The sequence below is a fragment of the Mirounga angustirostris genome, unplaced genomic scaffold (assembly GCF_029215605.1).
Source record: "Mirounga angustirostris isolate CCGP_5_RB_7025 unplaced genomic scaffold, mMirAng1.0.hap1 SCAF_4, whole genome shotgun sequence".
Taxonomy (NCBI): Eukaryota; Metazoa; Chordata; class Mammalia; order Carnivora; family Phocidae; genus Mirounga; species Mirounga angustirostris.
In genome coordinates, this window is record NW_026991712.1 from 160261996 (window position 1) to 160277169 (window position 15174).

At 42.4% G+C, this 15174-nt stretch overlaps 1 protein-coding gene across 1 annotated transcript; it reads right to left on the reverse strand.

The window, feature by feature from the left end:
- Positions 1–5617: 5617 nt before the first annotated feature.
- On the reverse strand, positions 5618–11394 carry NDUFS5 (NADH:ubiquinone oxidoreductase subunit S5). The gene is made up of 3 exons (XM_045898030.3): positions 11236–11394; positions 9490–9707; positions 5618–5841 (listed from the first exon to the last, which is right to left on the reverse strand). Exons 2-3 carry the CDS (start codon positions 9703–9705, stop codon positions 5737–5739), a joined length of 321 nt encoding a protein of 106 aa, XP_045753986.1. The 5' UTR covers positions 9706–9707; positions 11236–11394; the 3' UTR covers positions 5618–5736.
- Positions 11395–15174: the final 3780 nt, after the last annotated feature.

Below are 15174 nucleotides of genomic sequence, written 5' to 3' on the forward strand. Positions count from 1 at the left end.
GGAAACATCATTCCTCTCTTCTAGGATTCTAAGCAAGTCTCATTCATTGGCTCCAATTGAGTCATGTGCCTGATTTGGAACATTCTTGAAAATACAGTTAAGGGAAGAAATGCAGAAATGATGTGCATAATCTGCTACCATTTGTTTAAAAAAGGGCAAAGAAAATGTGTGTATGTGTGTATAGGCACAGAGTATCTCTAGGATACTCAAAATACTGGTTGCCTTTGGGTAGGGGTACTCTATGACTCGGTAAGATTTTTCATTATATATGTTTTATACCTTTTGAATTCTGACCATATCAGTTACCTATTCAAAAAAATTAAGTGAAAAACATAGTTGCCAAAGCACTCAGTGGTTTCCCTTGTGTGCTGAGTTGCAGCACTCAGGGTCAAAAAGCATAGGCCAAGGGCGCCTGAGTGGCTCAGTCGTTAAGTGTCTGCCTTCGGCTCAGGTCATGATCCCAGGGTCCTGGGATCGAGCCCCGCATCGGGCTCCCTGCTTGGCGGGAAGCCTGCTTCTCCCTCTCCCACTCCCGCTGATTGTGTTCCCACTCTCGCTGTCAAGTAAATAAATAAAATCTTAAAAAAAAAAAAAAAGAAGCATAGGCCAAAGGGGTTTTGAGTCCCACTTACCAAAGCATAGCAAAGGAAGGGGCAAGGACAACAAATAATGCTGTTTTGAGGGAGCAAGTAACTTGCCCTCTGACTGTTTAATCATCAGTTGCAAAGAACCTCACAGCTTTGTCCCTCCTGCCTCCCAAACTCAGTTCTGCACCAACCTAGTTGACCAAAAAAACATTCCTGGGGCACCTGGGTGGCTCAACCGTTGGTTAAGTGTCCGACTTTGACTCAGGTCATGATCTCGAGTCCTGGGATCGAGCCCTGTGTCCGTCCAGCTCCCTGCTCAGTGGGGAGTCTGCTTGTCCCTCTCCCTCTGTCCCCTCCTCGTGCTTGCTCTCTCAAATAAATAAATAAAATCTTAATTAAAAAAAGATATAGTCCTATTTGTTCTTATTCAAACTGCTTAAAGAGCAGGAGTCTTGGAGCTGGTTGTTGCTCTCAACAGTTCATTAAAAAAAAAAAGTTCTCAAAAAAGCAATACAGGGAGAAATTTGACCAAACATACAAAGGCAAAAGGCAAGGTTGCTTGTCCAAAAGCTATTTATGGGTATTTGATACAAATGAAGGCTTTTATATTCTGTAAAGACATGAAGGCAATGCTTTCCAACAAACACAATTAAGTATTCTCCACCACTCATTTTTTACTTTCAGGTAAATACAATCTAATGGAATTTGGTTTCCTTTCATTCTACAACCAAGGGCTCAGAAATAAAACCGATCTTTGAATGAAAGGGCATGTACCCACTTTAAGCCTTGATTAATAATCTGCTTTCTTCTCTGGCATTTCCAATTGGCCTGATTTTCCAAAAATATGTATGCATGGAATTCCATTTTGGACTTAAAAAACTCAGAAAAGCTTGTGTGCACAGAGCACAATGAAACCACCTGACACAGGAAACACACGGCATGAGATCTTGCTGGAAGGACTCCAGTTTGTTTCTCCATTGTGACTGATTAGTGAGTAGTTTAAGAAAATGCTGCTCGGGGGCGCCTGGGTGGCTTAGTTGTTAAGCGTCTGCCTTTGGCTCAGGTAATGATCCCAGTATCCTAGGATCAAGTCCCACGTTGGTCTCCCTGCTCAGTGGGAAGCCTGCTTCTCCCTCTCCCACTACCCCTGCTTGTATTTCCTCTCTTGCTGTGTCGCTCTGTCATATAATTAAAATCTTAAAAAAAAGAAAAGAAAATGCTGCTTGGATAAAGGATCTGCCCTATAACACAAAGAATAAGCAGGATCTTGCTCAAACGCCAAATCCCTTCCTTCCAATTTTCAGACTACAATGCAATGTACTTTCTCTTTTGAGGAGAATCTTTTAAACATTTTTTTTTTTAAAGATTTTATTTATTTATTTGACAGAGAGAGACACAGTGAGAGAGGGAACACAAGCAGGGGGAGTGGGAGAGGGAGAAGCAGGCTTCCCGCGGAGTGGGGAGCCCGATGTGGGGCTCGATCCCAGGACCCTGGGATCATGACCTGAGCCGAAGGCAGACGCTTAACAACTGAGCCACCCAGGCGTCCCTTGAGGAGAATCTTATATTCAAGCCCTACAGCTGATAATTTTTAACTCAAAATGCTGCAAGACTAATAATGAACAATACAAAAAGGAGATTACAATACCAATTCCATTAAAAAAATACCATTAAAATTAAAATTAATACCATTAAAATTAAAATTAAATACCATTAAAAAGAACCCCAGGGGCACTGGCTGGCTCAATTGGTAGAGCATACGACTCTTGACCCCAGGGTCGTTAGCTCTACACATTGGGTGTAGAGATTACTAAAAAATGAACTTTAAAAAAAATTTAAAAATGGACAGCTGCATGTATTAAAAAAACAAAACCCACCAAACTTAGGAATTAACTTAACCAAGGAGGTGAAAGACTTATACAATGAAAATTATGAAATACTGCTAAAAGAAACTAAAGAAGACATAAACACAGACATCCTCTGTTCATGGATTGAAAGATTTATTGTTGTTGTCAATATTACCCAAAGCAAGCTACGGATTTAATACAATCCCTATCAAAATCCCAGTATTTTTTGCAAAATAGAAAAACCCATCCTAAAATTCATACAGAATCTCAAGGGACCCTGAAGAGCCAAAACAATCCTGAAAAACAAGAACAAAGCTGAAGACTCACTCCTCCTGATTTTAAAACTTATTAAGAGGCAACAGTAATCAAAACAGTGTGGTAGTGGCAGAAAGACAGACATGGACAGAATTGAGCAGAATCCAGAAATAAACCCTTGCACATATAACCAAATGACTTCTGACAAGGGTGTCAAGACCATTCACTAGGGAAAAGAGTCTCCAACAAATGCTGGAAAACCTGGATATCACATGCAAAAGAATGAAATTGGACACTTACATAACACCATATGCAAAAATTAACTCAAAATGGATCCAGGACCTAAATGTAAGACCTGAAACTATAAAATTGAAAAGAAAAGAGGGGAAAAGCTTCCCAGCACTGGATTTGAAATGATTATTTGGATAGGACATCGAAAGCCACAAAGAAAAACAAATTAGGCTTTGTGAAAAATTTAAAACTTGGTGCATCAAAAGACATTATCAGCAGAGTAAACTTACAAAATGAAAATATTTGCAAATCACATATCTGATAAGGAATCAATATCCCAAATATACAGAGAACTTCTAAAACTCAACAACAACAAAAAACTCAATTAAAAGATGGGCAAAGGACCTGAATAGACATTTATTCAAAGAAGATACACAAATGACCAATAAGCACATGAAAAGATTCAACATCGCTAATCACTACAAAATGCAAAATCAAAAATACAATGAGGGGCACCTGGGTAGCTCAGTTGGTGAAGCATCTGCCTTTGGCTGAGGTCATGATCTCAGGGTCCTGGAATCTAGCCCCATGTTGGGTTCCCTGCTCAGTGGGGTGTCCGCTTCTCCCTCTGCCTCTCCCACCCACCCCCACTCATGCTCTCTCAAATAAAATCTTAAAAAAAACCCCAAAAAACTACAATGAGATACCACCTCATGTCTATTAGATAGCTACTTACAACAAAAAAACCCCACAGAAAATAACAAGTGTTGGTGAAGATATGGAGACTGGAACACTTGTGTGCTGTTGGTGGGAATGTAAAAAATGATGCAGCCACTATGGAAAATAATATGGCAGTTCCTCAAACTATTAAAAATATAATTACCTTATAATGCAGCAATTCCACTTCTAGGTATATATTCAAAAAAAATTGAAAACAGGGTCTTAAAGAGATTATCTGTACACCCATATTCATAGCAGCATTATTCACAAAAGCTAAAACATGGAAGCAATTGACGTGTCCACCAACAGATAAACAGATAAGCAAAATGTGGTATACACACAATGGAATATTATTCAGCCTTAAAAAGGAAAGAAATTCTGCAATATGCTACTGAGTGAACCTTGAGAATAGTATGCTAAGTGAAATAAACCAGTCACAAGAAGACAAATACTGTATGATTCCACTTACGTGAAGTAGAATAACCGAAATAGAAAGTAGAATAGGGGTTGCCAGGGCCTGGGGGGGGAAGGAGGAGTAGGGAGTTACTGTAGGAAGAATTAAAGAGCTTCAGTTTTGCCAGATGAAAAGTGTTCTCCAGATGGATGGTGGTGATGGTTGTACAACAATGTGAATATACTTAATATCAATGAACTGTATACTTAAAAGGGGTTAATGGGAAAAAAAGCGGTTAAGATGGTAAACTTTGTGTTATGTGTATTTTACCACACACACACAAAAAAAGTTGGAAGATATCTGAGGTCTTAATTGTATTCTTAACACTTATATTTTTAAGGTTCATGCCTCCCTTCTACATCTGGATTTTTCTTTTAAAAACCATTTTTAGGGGCACCTGGGATTGAGTTCCGCATTGAGTTCTCTGCTTGGCAGGGAGTCTGCTTATCCCTCCCTCTGCCCCACTGCTCATGTTCTGTCAAATAAATAAAATCTTAAAAAAAAAACAACATTCCTAGGGACACCTGGGTGGCTCCATCAGTTAAGCATCTGCCTTCAGCTCAGGTCATAATCCCAGTATCCTGGGATCAAGTCCCACATAGGGCTCCTTGCTCAGTGGGGTGCCTGCTTCTCCCTCTGCCTGCCACTCCCCCTGCTTGTGTTCTGACAAATGAATGAATAAAATCTAAAAAAACCAAACAAAACATTCCTAAATACGTCAATTAGAAGTACTAATATGCCACTGATTTAAGATAGTGAATTGAAACCATGGGATTGCTTCTTCAAAATTATCTGAAAATAGGGGCACCTGGGTGGCTCAGTCGTTAAGCGTCTGTCTTCGGCTTAGGTCATGGTCCCAGGGTTCTGGGATCGAGCCCCACATTGAGCTCCCTGCTCGGTGGGAAGCCTGCTTCTCCCTCTCCCTCTCCCCCTGCTTATGTTCCCTCTCTTGCTGTCTTGCCTGTCAAATAAATAAAATCTTTAAAAAAAAATTATCTGAAAATAAATTAAAAACAAAACAAAATTGGGTGCCTGGGTGGCTCAGTTGGTTGAGCGACTGCCTTCGGCTCAGGTCATGATCCTGGAGTCCCGGGATCGAGTCCCATATCGGGCTCCTTGCTCGGCAGGTGGTCTGCTTCTCCCTCTGACCCTCCCCCCTCTCATGTGCTCTCTCTCTCTCATTCTCTCTCTCAAATAAATAAAATCTTTAAAAAACAAAACAAAACAAAACAAAACAAAACAAAATTATCTGAACATACACAACCACTCTCTCTACTGCCCCCTGAGCCCAAGTCTGTGCTTTATGGGGAATAAACCAGAATGACAGCAGTAAAGAATACTGCAACTTCTTGAACAAGTTAACGTATTTAAAGTACCTTATACATAGTAAGTGTCATTAAATGCTGCTTTTTATTACCTACCTGCTAATTTTTAAGGCATAGGTAAAGGCATTTTTTCCAAATCTAAAAAAAAGATTGCAATCTCATTATAGAAAAGTATGATCCAAGAGAAAATAGAATAAATAGGATGGAGCAATCCTTTATTTTTAGACACTTTCACAAAGAGGTTATCAGTAAATGAACTTTCCAGTGGAGAAGAGAGAACATGAAAATCAGCCTCCAGCCATCAGCAGCAGCTCTGCTCAAGGCCTAGGATCCTCCTTGCCCAAGTGGTGAGGTGGAGGTGTGTACTTCCCTTCCTTTATTAGTTTATCTCGCTGCCTCCTGATGTCACTCAGACGTTTCATCTGTCAAAGGAAAAAAGTATTTAAACTAGGGGGAAATACGTACCATAAACTTGAGGGCTAGAGAAACAGAATGAAAATTGGTTTCATTTTTAAACTATGGAAGCTGTTCATCCCAGAGGTCCTCTGAGATGAAATCCTTCATTTTTTTTTTTTAATTTTATTTATTTATTTGACAGAGAGAGACACAGCGAGAGAGGGAACACAAGCAGGGGGAGTGGGAGAGGGAGAAGCAGGCTTCCCGCGGAGCGGGGAGCCCGATGCGGGGCTCGATCCCAGGACCCTGGGATCATGACCTGAGCCGAAGGCAGACGCTTAACAACTGAGCCACCCAGGTGCCCCATGAAATCCTTCTTTAAAGAAGTAACTTGAAATCACTTCCCAAGCTTTTAATGAATTTCTGGTATGTATAATAATACCTCCTTTAAAAATAATAACTAAAATGTTCCTGTTACATACAGGAATACAGGGATTTACAAAAACAGTAACAGAGGGGTGCCTGGGTGGCTAAGTCATTAAGCATCTGCCTTCTGCTCAGGTCATGATCCCGGGATCCTGGGATCGAGTCCCGCATCAGGCTCCCTGCTCAGCGGGAAGCCTGCTTCTCCCTCTCCTACTCCCCCTGCTTGTGTTCCGTCTCTCGCTGTCTCTCTCTGTCAAATAAATAAATAAAATCTTAAAAACAAACAAACAAACAGTAACAGAGATCAAAAACCTTTAAGAGGCATACTTGTGCATACTTAAATCTTTACAGTATTTAAAGATGATCATCTCACAGCCGAAACACTCCTGACCTCTCTGTGAACCTGGCACTGCTGCTGGTTACTGTTCACTAGGTATGAAGGAAGCAGAAAGGGCCAATGTGAGGTTTCTCCTCACCACACCGAAATAAAGACCTGCTAGGTGCTCAGCTACTAGTCACTACTGAGCCCTGAGTTCTACCTCTTCCTCTCAGGTAGGACACTGGTTCTTTCCCAACCAACGAAAGCCATGCTATACAAGATTGTAGGAAAGCTGTAATTCACATGGATTCTGCGACCCAGAAAATACACCCCCTAATGCTGACTGCATTATTCCTCTGCCCAAAACCCAATGGCTTCCCATTTTACTGAGAAAAAAAGCTGAATCCTTCCTTATGACGACTTACTAGGCCTACGTCTGACTCTATGTCTTGTTTTTTTTTCCCTCTGACTTTATGTCTTAATACTTTCCCTCATTCTCTCTGCTCTAGCTCAGGGACCTTTGCACTTGCTCCTCCTCTAACCAGAACATTCTTCCATCACAACCACATGGCTCACTTTAAGTCTCTGCTCAAATATCTTCTAGGGCTGAGCTCTTCTCTGACCACTCTATTTAAAAGAGAGAAAAAAAAAGAGCATCCACTTAGCTCCCACACGCAGTGCTTTCTATCTTTATCGTCCCTGCTGCACTTACCAACACCTAACACCCTTTTTTTTTTTGACTTGTTTGTTAATTTTGACACCCCTTACCCCAAATATAAGCTCTGTTAGGGTAGGGACTTTTCCTGTTTTCTTACTGTATATTCCTAGCACCTACAATAGCTCCTGACATAATAGGTGCTTCAATAAAAATTTTTTTTTTTTTTTTTGGTGAATAAGTTTTCAAAAAGGCATGAGGGGTTAGTATATTTAGTAAAAGATCCCATTAACCTTAAAGAGTCAGTCAGGATATAACTTCAGTAGAAAAACCTCTAGGTGTTCTAAATAATGATATAAACATTAGCCATTTTTAAAAGATTGCATTTTTTTAAATTCCAGTATCGTTAATATAAAAGACTGCATTCTTAAACATTTCTCTCTTAACGAATCTACCCCCCCAAAATTAAAAAATAAAAATAAAGAATCTCCCGACAGAGAACTCATCATGACTGAGCTATCACAACACCTAATGTTAAGTCTGTCTCAGGTGGAACAATCACCTCTTAGTGTTGTAGACAGAAGCACAGCCTCTGCCTGCACTGCCAGGTTCCCAGTTCTATCGCTTACTAGCAATATGACTTCAGGCAATGGCCTTGATTTTCTTTTTGTCTTGCCCCAAGTTTTTAATTGTATAGTAGAAAAATTCTAGTAAGGCATCTCCCAGGATTACTGTGTGAAATAAATCCACTACTACAAGCTAAGAACTTAGAACAGTGCTTGATTCTAACTCCCTGATTCACTAGCTTCTTCGCCTAGGGCTAAGTATCTAGTCATTCAAGGTGACCTCTAAAACAGTAACAGACCTATTTACAGATTCACAGGATGAGGAAGTGACTTGAGAGCAACTCCTGGGTATCTCCAGATACGGAAACTGAGACCAAAAAGGGAAGTGACTTGCCCAGAGTCACAAAACCAGTAGTGGCAGAACCAGCTTCAAAACCCAGTTCTCTGGGAGGTGCACCTGGCTGGCTCAGTCGCTGGAGTGTGTAGCTCTTGATCTCCAGGTTGTGGGTTCGAGCCCCATGTTGGGTGCAGATTACTTAAAAATAAAATCTTAGGGCGCCTGGGTGGCTCAGTCGTTAAGCGTCTGCCTTCGGCTCAGGTCATGATCCCAGGGTCCTGGGATCGAGTCCCACATCGGGCTCCCTGCTCTGCGGGAAGCCTGCTTCTCCCTCTCCCACTCCCCCTGCTGTGTTCCTTCTCTCACTGTTTCTCTCTGTCAAATAAATAAAATCTTAAAAAAAAAAAAAGACATATTGTGAACTAAATAGCGGGTAGGCGACTAACTATGACCCACTTACTGACCCTCAGTAATACTATACAATATTACTCACTTAATGATCAATATTCCTGCAGAGATCAATACAAAATTATTACCTGATACCCTCTAATTCCTTCCAAGTTTGGTTTCACTTTACCCAAATGCCAATAGCAGATGTTAAAAGACAGGAAATTAAAAAGTTTTGATACAAATAACTGTGATAAATTTAACTAAAAATCTAAATTGCTTTCCTGAACTCCAAGGAGTTGGGAGTAATAAAAACATTTCTATTTGTTATATCTGGAGCAGAGAACAGGCAAAATAACAGCCCACACCCAAAGATTTCTTCTCTAAGGGAGAATACAGCCCATATGTTATGCAACTCATTCAACTCTTGAGGAGGTAGACATCACGCTGTTAACATCCTTTTTCCCCTGCTCTTTGGTCAGGCTCACCTAAAGCAATCTCATTAACACCCCCATCTTCCCCAGAGTAGAAATTAATCCAGAGTTTGTTATACCAGGTTCACTGTAATAGATCTGCAAGGTTTTAACCTCTTCTCCAATGAGGGTTCAATGAATTTGGAACATTTTCACCCAGAGATGTTCAAGGACAAACATCCAAAGCTGGTTGGTAATTTCTGCTTTATAGCCTACTGCAAAAATGGGAATACACACACATATGATTTCTAATCTGGTGGCTACAGCAGGGTACAAGGCTGAGGAAAATATGTCAGAAGATGAGGAAGAACACTGAGGAACAACAGACCCTCCTCAGATCTGAAGGCATTTAACTTCCTTGACATGCTACCTATGTAGAGAAAGTGTTTCACCACAAAAGTTTTGCCAATTTGCACTGAACAAGCCATTACCAATGACCAATTAAAAACACTTAAAAGCAGCCCCAAAGAAACAAGGAAATAGTTCAGCTCCCATCTCCATCACTCCTCACCGTTTTCTGCCGAAGCAGACATTCTACGAAATCATCAAATTCTATCTTGCACTCTTTCTCTGCACGGGTACCACCGATTCCATGAGCACATTCTATCCATTCTTTTTCAAAAGCATGGCATCGACCTGGAATCTTGTGAGGCTGCTCAGCACTTTGGATTGTCATCCAATAATCTAAGTTAAGGCCCAGCCTTTTCTGCACATCAAAGAAAGGCATGGCTGAAATGGAAGATAAAAAAAGAAATAATGCCATAAAAGTGCAATCAAATGATAAATTTCTAAGGAAAATGAGATAATTATAAGTATCCTCTAGAAAGATATTTTATGCTATTCTCCCAATATATTCTTACTAAATTATTTCATTTGAAAGCTCCTCTAGTTTATGGTAGATTAGCAGTATGTGTTTTCACAAAGCCTGAAAAAGAAACCCAACCCACCAGAACTAAAAAACGATGCATAAAAGTCATCTCTGTATTGATAAGGTCATTTTAATCAAAAGTCATTGTTTATGTTTTGACTCAATAATCCCAATTCTTTGAGATAAATCTGAAGAAATAAAACAAAAAAGCACAAGCACAAAAACATTTCTTTACATTTTCCTATTTGTCTCAACTCAGATGACACTTCTCCTGTGAAGCCATCCTGAATCTGGTGTCCCTCCTCTGTGTTCATACAGCATCTCAACTTCCCATAGGAGTACTTTGCACACCACTGTAATGGATTATTAACTTGAATGTCTCCCTTACTGAACAATGAGTGCTGTGAGGGCAGGGACCAGGTAGGGCCTCAGTAATTGTTAGGGGGAAAAAAAAAAGAATTTCAAATAACTTAAGTGTGCAGTAGGGAAATGGATAATTCCAGTACTCGCCTAGTAGCATATGACAGACGTTAGGAAAAACAGGTAACAGACATGGTACGTTATACATGGTACCTACATTTTAATGTTAAATGAAAAAAAAGGGTCTACAATGTCAAAGAAAAATTGCAAAAGAAGACTGGAAGGAAGCACAAAAAATGTCAATAAAGTCATTTATGAGTGGCAGATTTACAGGTGAACTTAATTTTTATATTTTTCTACCCATTCTTTCGTTTACTGAGTAATAACGTTCCAGGCAATGGAATGGGGGGGGGGGGCGGGGAGCAGTAGCTACAACGTAAACACTAGAATGGAGACAGACACACAAGGAACTGGGAACCCAACGGACAAGAGGGTATATATAGCTCGAAGGAATAAGCACCAACTCTGCCCAGGAGACTTGAAAATGCCTTTAAGATGGGTTGAATTTGCCAAGTGAAGGTCAGTGGGCAGGGTATTCCAGTAAAGCCCAGACCGAGTTACAGCCGGAGGTACTGGGTATGTCCGCGAGACACCAAGCACCCAGATGTGGCTGGAGCGCAGAGTGCACGTCGGGATGAAGAACGAAAGGAGCTAGAGGTTGGCAGGGCCGCAATCACTCAGCGCCTTGTAAGCCGGAATAAGGTGGGTGGACCTGAGGTTAAGAAACAGAAGGCCAAAGCATTAGTGAGGCAAAAAGCTAAGTTAACCTCGACAGAGAGCCGAAAGAGGTGCGGTCTACAGGCTTCAGTGACATTGGCGGTGGACGCAGGGGCCTGGGAACGCAGAAAACATGCCCAGAGTTCGGGCCTGGAAGAACGGACACCCAAGAAAGCAAGAGAAAATTCGTTAAAGAAATCTCGGAAGGAAGCTCCTTAGGCTAAACTGCCCGCGGACAAACGCAGCCCCTACCGTCGCGCCGCGGTGCCCTTGTACCCTTGCCGGCCGCCGCTACTGGATGATCTGCGAGCGACGCAGAGGCCTGCCGCAAAGGACGCCCGCAGTGCGACGCTAGCAGCGCGACAGCGAAACCCGACCTTCCCTCTGCCGTCGCGCCCGGAAACCATAGGAACCAAGCCCTTCATTCTGCGCCGGCGCAGTCGTCGGCATCAGCCTCTGAAGGTATGGAATTGTAAATAAACTGACTTCTAGACGATTCCGTTAGACGAGGCCCAGCGGTGAGTTACTGCTGTCTGCTCGCATTGTGCCTAGCACTCTCACGACAGCTCGGATTGGTGAGGGGCTTGACCCAGGCCGCAAGAGAGAAAAAGTAGTGGCTTCCCAACCTTCACCCCTGCCAGTAGTGATTAAACTCATGGGCTGTGGACCTACGCTGGGTGGGTTCAAATTCTGGTTCCGCCACTTCGGTGTGACCCTGAGAAAGTGTCTTAGCCTCACTATGCCTCAGTTTTCTCAGCTTTGCGCAGTGGCAGTATCGTACCGATGAGGTTTATCAGTTTTCTCATCTTAAGTACCTACAGCGTAGGGTTGCTTTGGGGATTAAATGAGGTAAATGTAAAACACCGAGGCGGTTCCTGGCGCATGGAAACCTCTCCAAGGCAATCACAGTTCTTTGATATCTCAGCTTCTAAAGTTTGCAGATTCGAGAAAGTCAACAGAGACCATGCCGCTCCTCTGTTTGAGAACATCCAGTGGCTCCCTTTGACTACAGCAGGGCCTCCGAAGTGGCGTGTGTGATACACACTGGGTGTGAGGGAAGAAAATCCTCAAATACTTACATTTTTTATCTAATCTTTTTAAATTTCTATTTTTAAATATTTTTTTTAATTAAGTAAACTCTGTACCCAACATAGGACTCGAACTCAAGACCCTGAGATCAAGAGTTGGAATGCTCCAGCTACTGAGGCAGCCAGGTGCCCCTTTAATTTCTATTTCCTGGTGTAATGTTTATGAAGTATGTAACATTACTGCAGTTGTACATATAAGTAACTTACAAAAAATACTTATTTGGGGTTTGGGCTGAAAATTTATTCTCCTTTTAAATGATGTACTCTGGGGTGCCTGGGTGGCTCAGTCGTTAAGCATCTGCCTTCTGCTCAGGTCATGATCCCAGGGTCCTGGGATGGAGCCCCGCATCGGGCTCCCTGCTCAGCGGGAAGCCTGCTTCTCCCTCTCCCACTCCCCCTGCTTGTGTTCTCTTTCTCGCTGTGTCTCTCTGTCAAATAAATAAATAAAATCTTAAAAAAAAAAAAATGATGTACTCTCAGAAACGTTTAGAAAAGTCAAGTCTTCCAACCTTCCCAGCCTCATTGTCCAAAATCCTCTGCCTAATCTTCCCCATCCAAGAGCTTGCTGTTCCATTGTATTCTTGGAAAAGTCCTGCCAGCCAGTCTCTGATTTTTTCCCCCTTTCCCCTAGAAGGACACTATTTCAACCCCATCTCCATTTCTGTGTGTCAAATTCTTCCTCTGCTTTAGGACTTTTGCAAAATTTCCCCCCAGAATGGGTGAACTGCCTCCAAGCCCTAGGATCACCAACTCTGGAGAGAATTCCTAAGGTCCCATAGCTTAATTGGTTTCTTTTAAGATTTCCAATTTTCCCTCTGCTCCCCCCAGCTCATCAGATATATACCTCCCAACTGGGATCAGAGTTTCAGTTCAGCTAGAATTTCCTGAACACCTAATGCATGTCCAGCAGAGTACTGGAAGATTATGGAATTGGTAATTCATGGCTCTTGCCCACAGAATAGTAGAGGTAGCAAGATATTGATTGCTAACTCCCTTCCCACTTCTTCCACTTTTTTAAGTTGGTGATATCATCTTCCCAGTCTTTCAGGCAGGAAACTATGAATTTGTATTTTGCCCTTTCCTCATCTTTCATCCAGTCTTTAATTACTGGCCAAGTTCTCTCAAATATTCCTTCAACAGGTTTCTAATTCATTTCTTCCCTTTGGCCTCTCAGCTCCTCACTTTAATCTGTTTTTCACTGAATAATGTTTCTAAAATACTAAATCTCATTGTATCACTCCTCAGATACCAGGCAGGATAGGTTAGTACAAAGATGGGTGACTCAAATGCCTCCAAGGCCAAACAGAGTTCACTATAAGGAAATAAAAACAAGCACCATAATAAATGGCAGCTGGTACTTGGCATCAGTTTCACTGATGGAAGGAGTCGTGTGGAATGTGACAAACTGGAGAGGGTATGTCCTATCTGAAGGCGGTGGCAGCTACTCAGCTGCATCCTATAGCTGTTGAGAAAATCAGGGCCCCCAAATTGTCAAATCTCCTAAAGTTTTTCAAGAGAAGCCAGAAATCTTTTGTTATTATTTAAATGTGAAACCTACCACTTTTAAAATGCAGGGCAACTAATTTTTTTTTCAAGTGCTGGCCAAACAAAACCCACATTGGAAATGTATTTTGGTGTGCCAGATTTCAGCCCTTGGATAGAGGGAAATCTGAAGATAGGGAAAGCAATTTATTCCGATGGCTTTTTACATCCAGCCTTGCTCCCATCTTACCCATTCTCCTTATTGCTGACAGTTGCTTTTCTTTTTTTTTTTTTTAAAGATTTTATTTATTTAACAGAGAGAGATACAGCAAGAGAGGGAACACAAGCAGGGGGAGTGGGAGAGGGAGAAGCAGGCTCCCTGCAGAGCAGGGAGCCTGATGTGGGACTCGATCCCAGGACCCTGGGATCATGATCTGAGCCGAAGGCAGACGCTTAACCGACTGAGCCACCCAGGCGCCTGACAGTTGCTTTTCTTAAAACTCAAAACTGATCATTCAAAAAACACTTCCTAAAAAACAAACAAACAAACAAAAAAACAACTTCCTGAGCTCTTACCATATGCCATGGCCCTTGTTGAGCTCTTTGGACTAGGACACTGAATGGTGTAGCAAGTGATAAAACAGAAATATGAACAAAAACAAGGGAGAACACAAGGAGGGGGTTATACTGCTTGGGTTGTGTGTCAGGTGTCGGTGTATTCAAGAAAAGTTTCAAATTACTTGGTTTGGCCTTCAAGACCCCTCATGATCTGATTTCTTCCCATTTCTAAATCCTCGGATATAATTGCTTACGCAGCCTCCTCATGTTCTCGGCCATCAAAGAATTGATCTTCCAAACTTTGTAGGCATAGTTTCTTCTGCCTGGAATGGTCCCAACCCGCTCGTTGCCACCTTCCTACTGTCTCCCAGGCGAATGCCTAATCCGTCCAGATTATTTATATGGAGCGTTTTCTGGTGAAAGCTTCCCAAATTCCTCAGGCATTCACTAGGCCTTTCTTGAAGTCCCGCCAGCCTTGTAGACTTCTATTATAGATGCTGTTCACTACTGACACGCCGGCCCCCTGCACTGCACCGTGCGGACAGCCCCGTGCCCGCATGGTGTGGGAGGATGTCGGGTGACGGGTCTTCCTCTACGTCAAATATTGGAAAACTACAACTCCCAGAACTCCCACGCCAGAACTGAGTCTGCGCCGTTGCTATAGTGAGCACGCGCGCCCTCTTAAATTCTTGCGGCTTACAAGTGACGTGGTTGCCGACCTTAGGGGTAGGATGCCTCTGCCTTGTTACGCCCTTCGTTTACCTTCCCTTTACCTTGCTCTTGCAGATTCTCTGCTTCGGGGAAGTGTGGTTTTACGACCTCGGAGAACTTTAGGCGCAGAAGCAAGCCCGACTTGCTATGTTCTTCCATTTTGTGTTGGGGAAGCCGAGGCGCAGAAACCGAGTGGAATTCGACTAGGCGTCCTACGCGGTTTGTTCTAAGCAAGCAGAGCCTTGCTCCCGGCTTCAGCTTCAGCGCGTGAGGATGGCCTAGTGACCTAATCCAAGCCCCCCAATCCCACCCCCTTGAAAACTAGCCTCCGCCTCTGTGTGAGCACAGAGGT

Bases quoted from the DNA above. Each gene is read 5' to 3' on its own strand.
- NDUFS5 (XM_045898030.3), bottom strand. From the start codon at position 9,705: ATGCCTTTCTTTGATGTGCAGAAAAGGCTGGGCCTTAACTTAGATTAT. The intron at 5,842-9,489 runs GTGAGGAGTGAT...TTCCTTTGACAG, and splicing joins GTCTGCTTCGGCAGAAAACG to ATGAAACGTCTGAGTGACAT.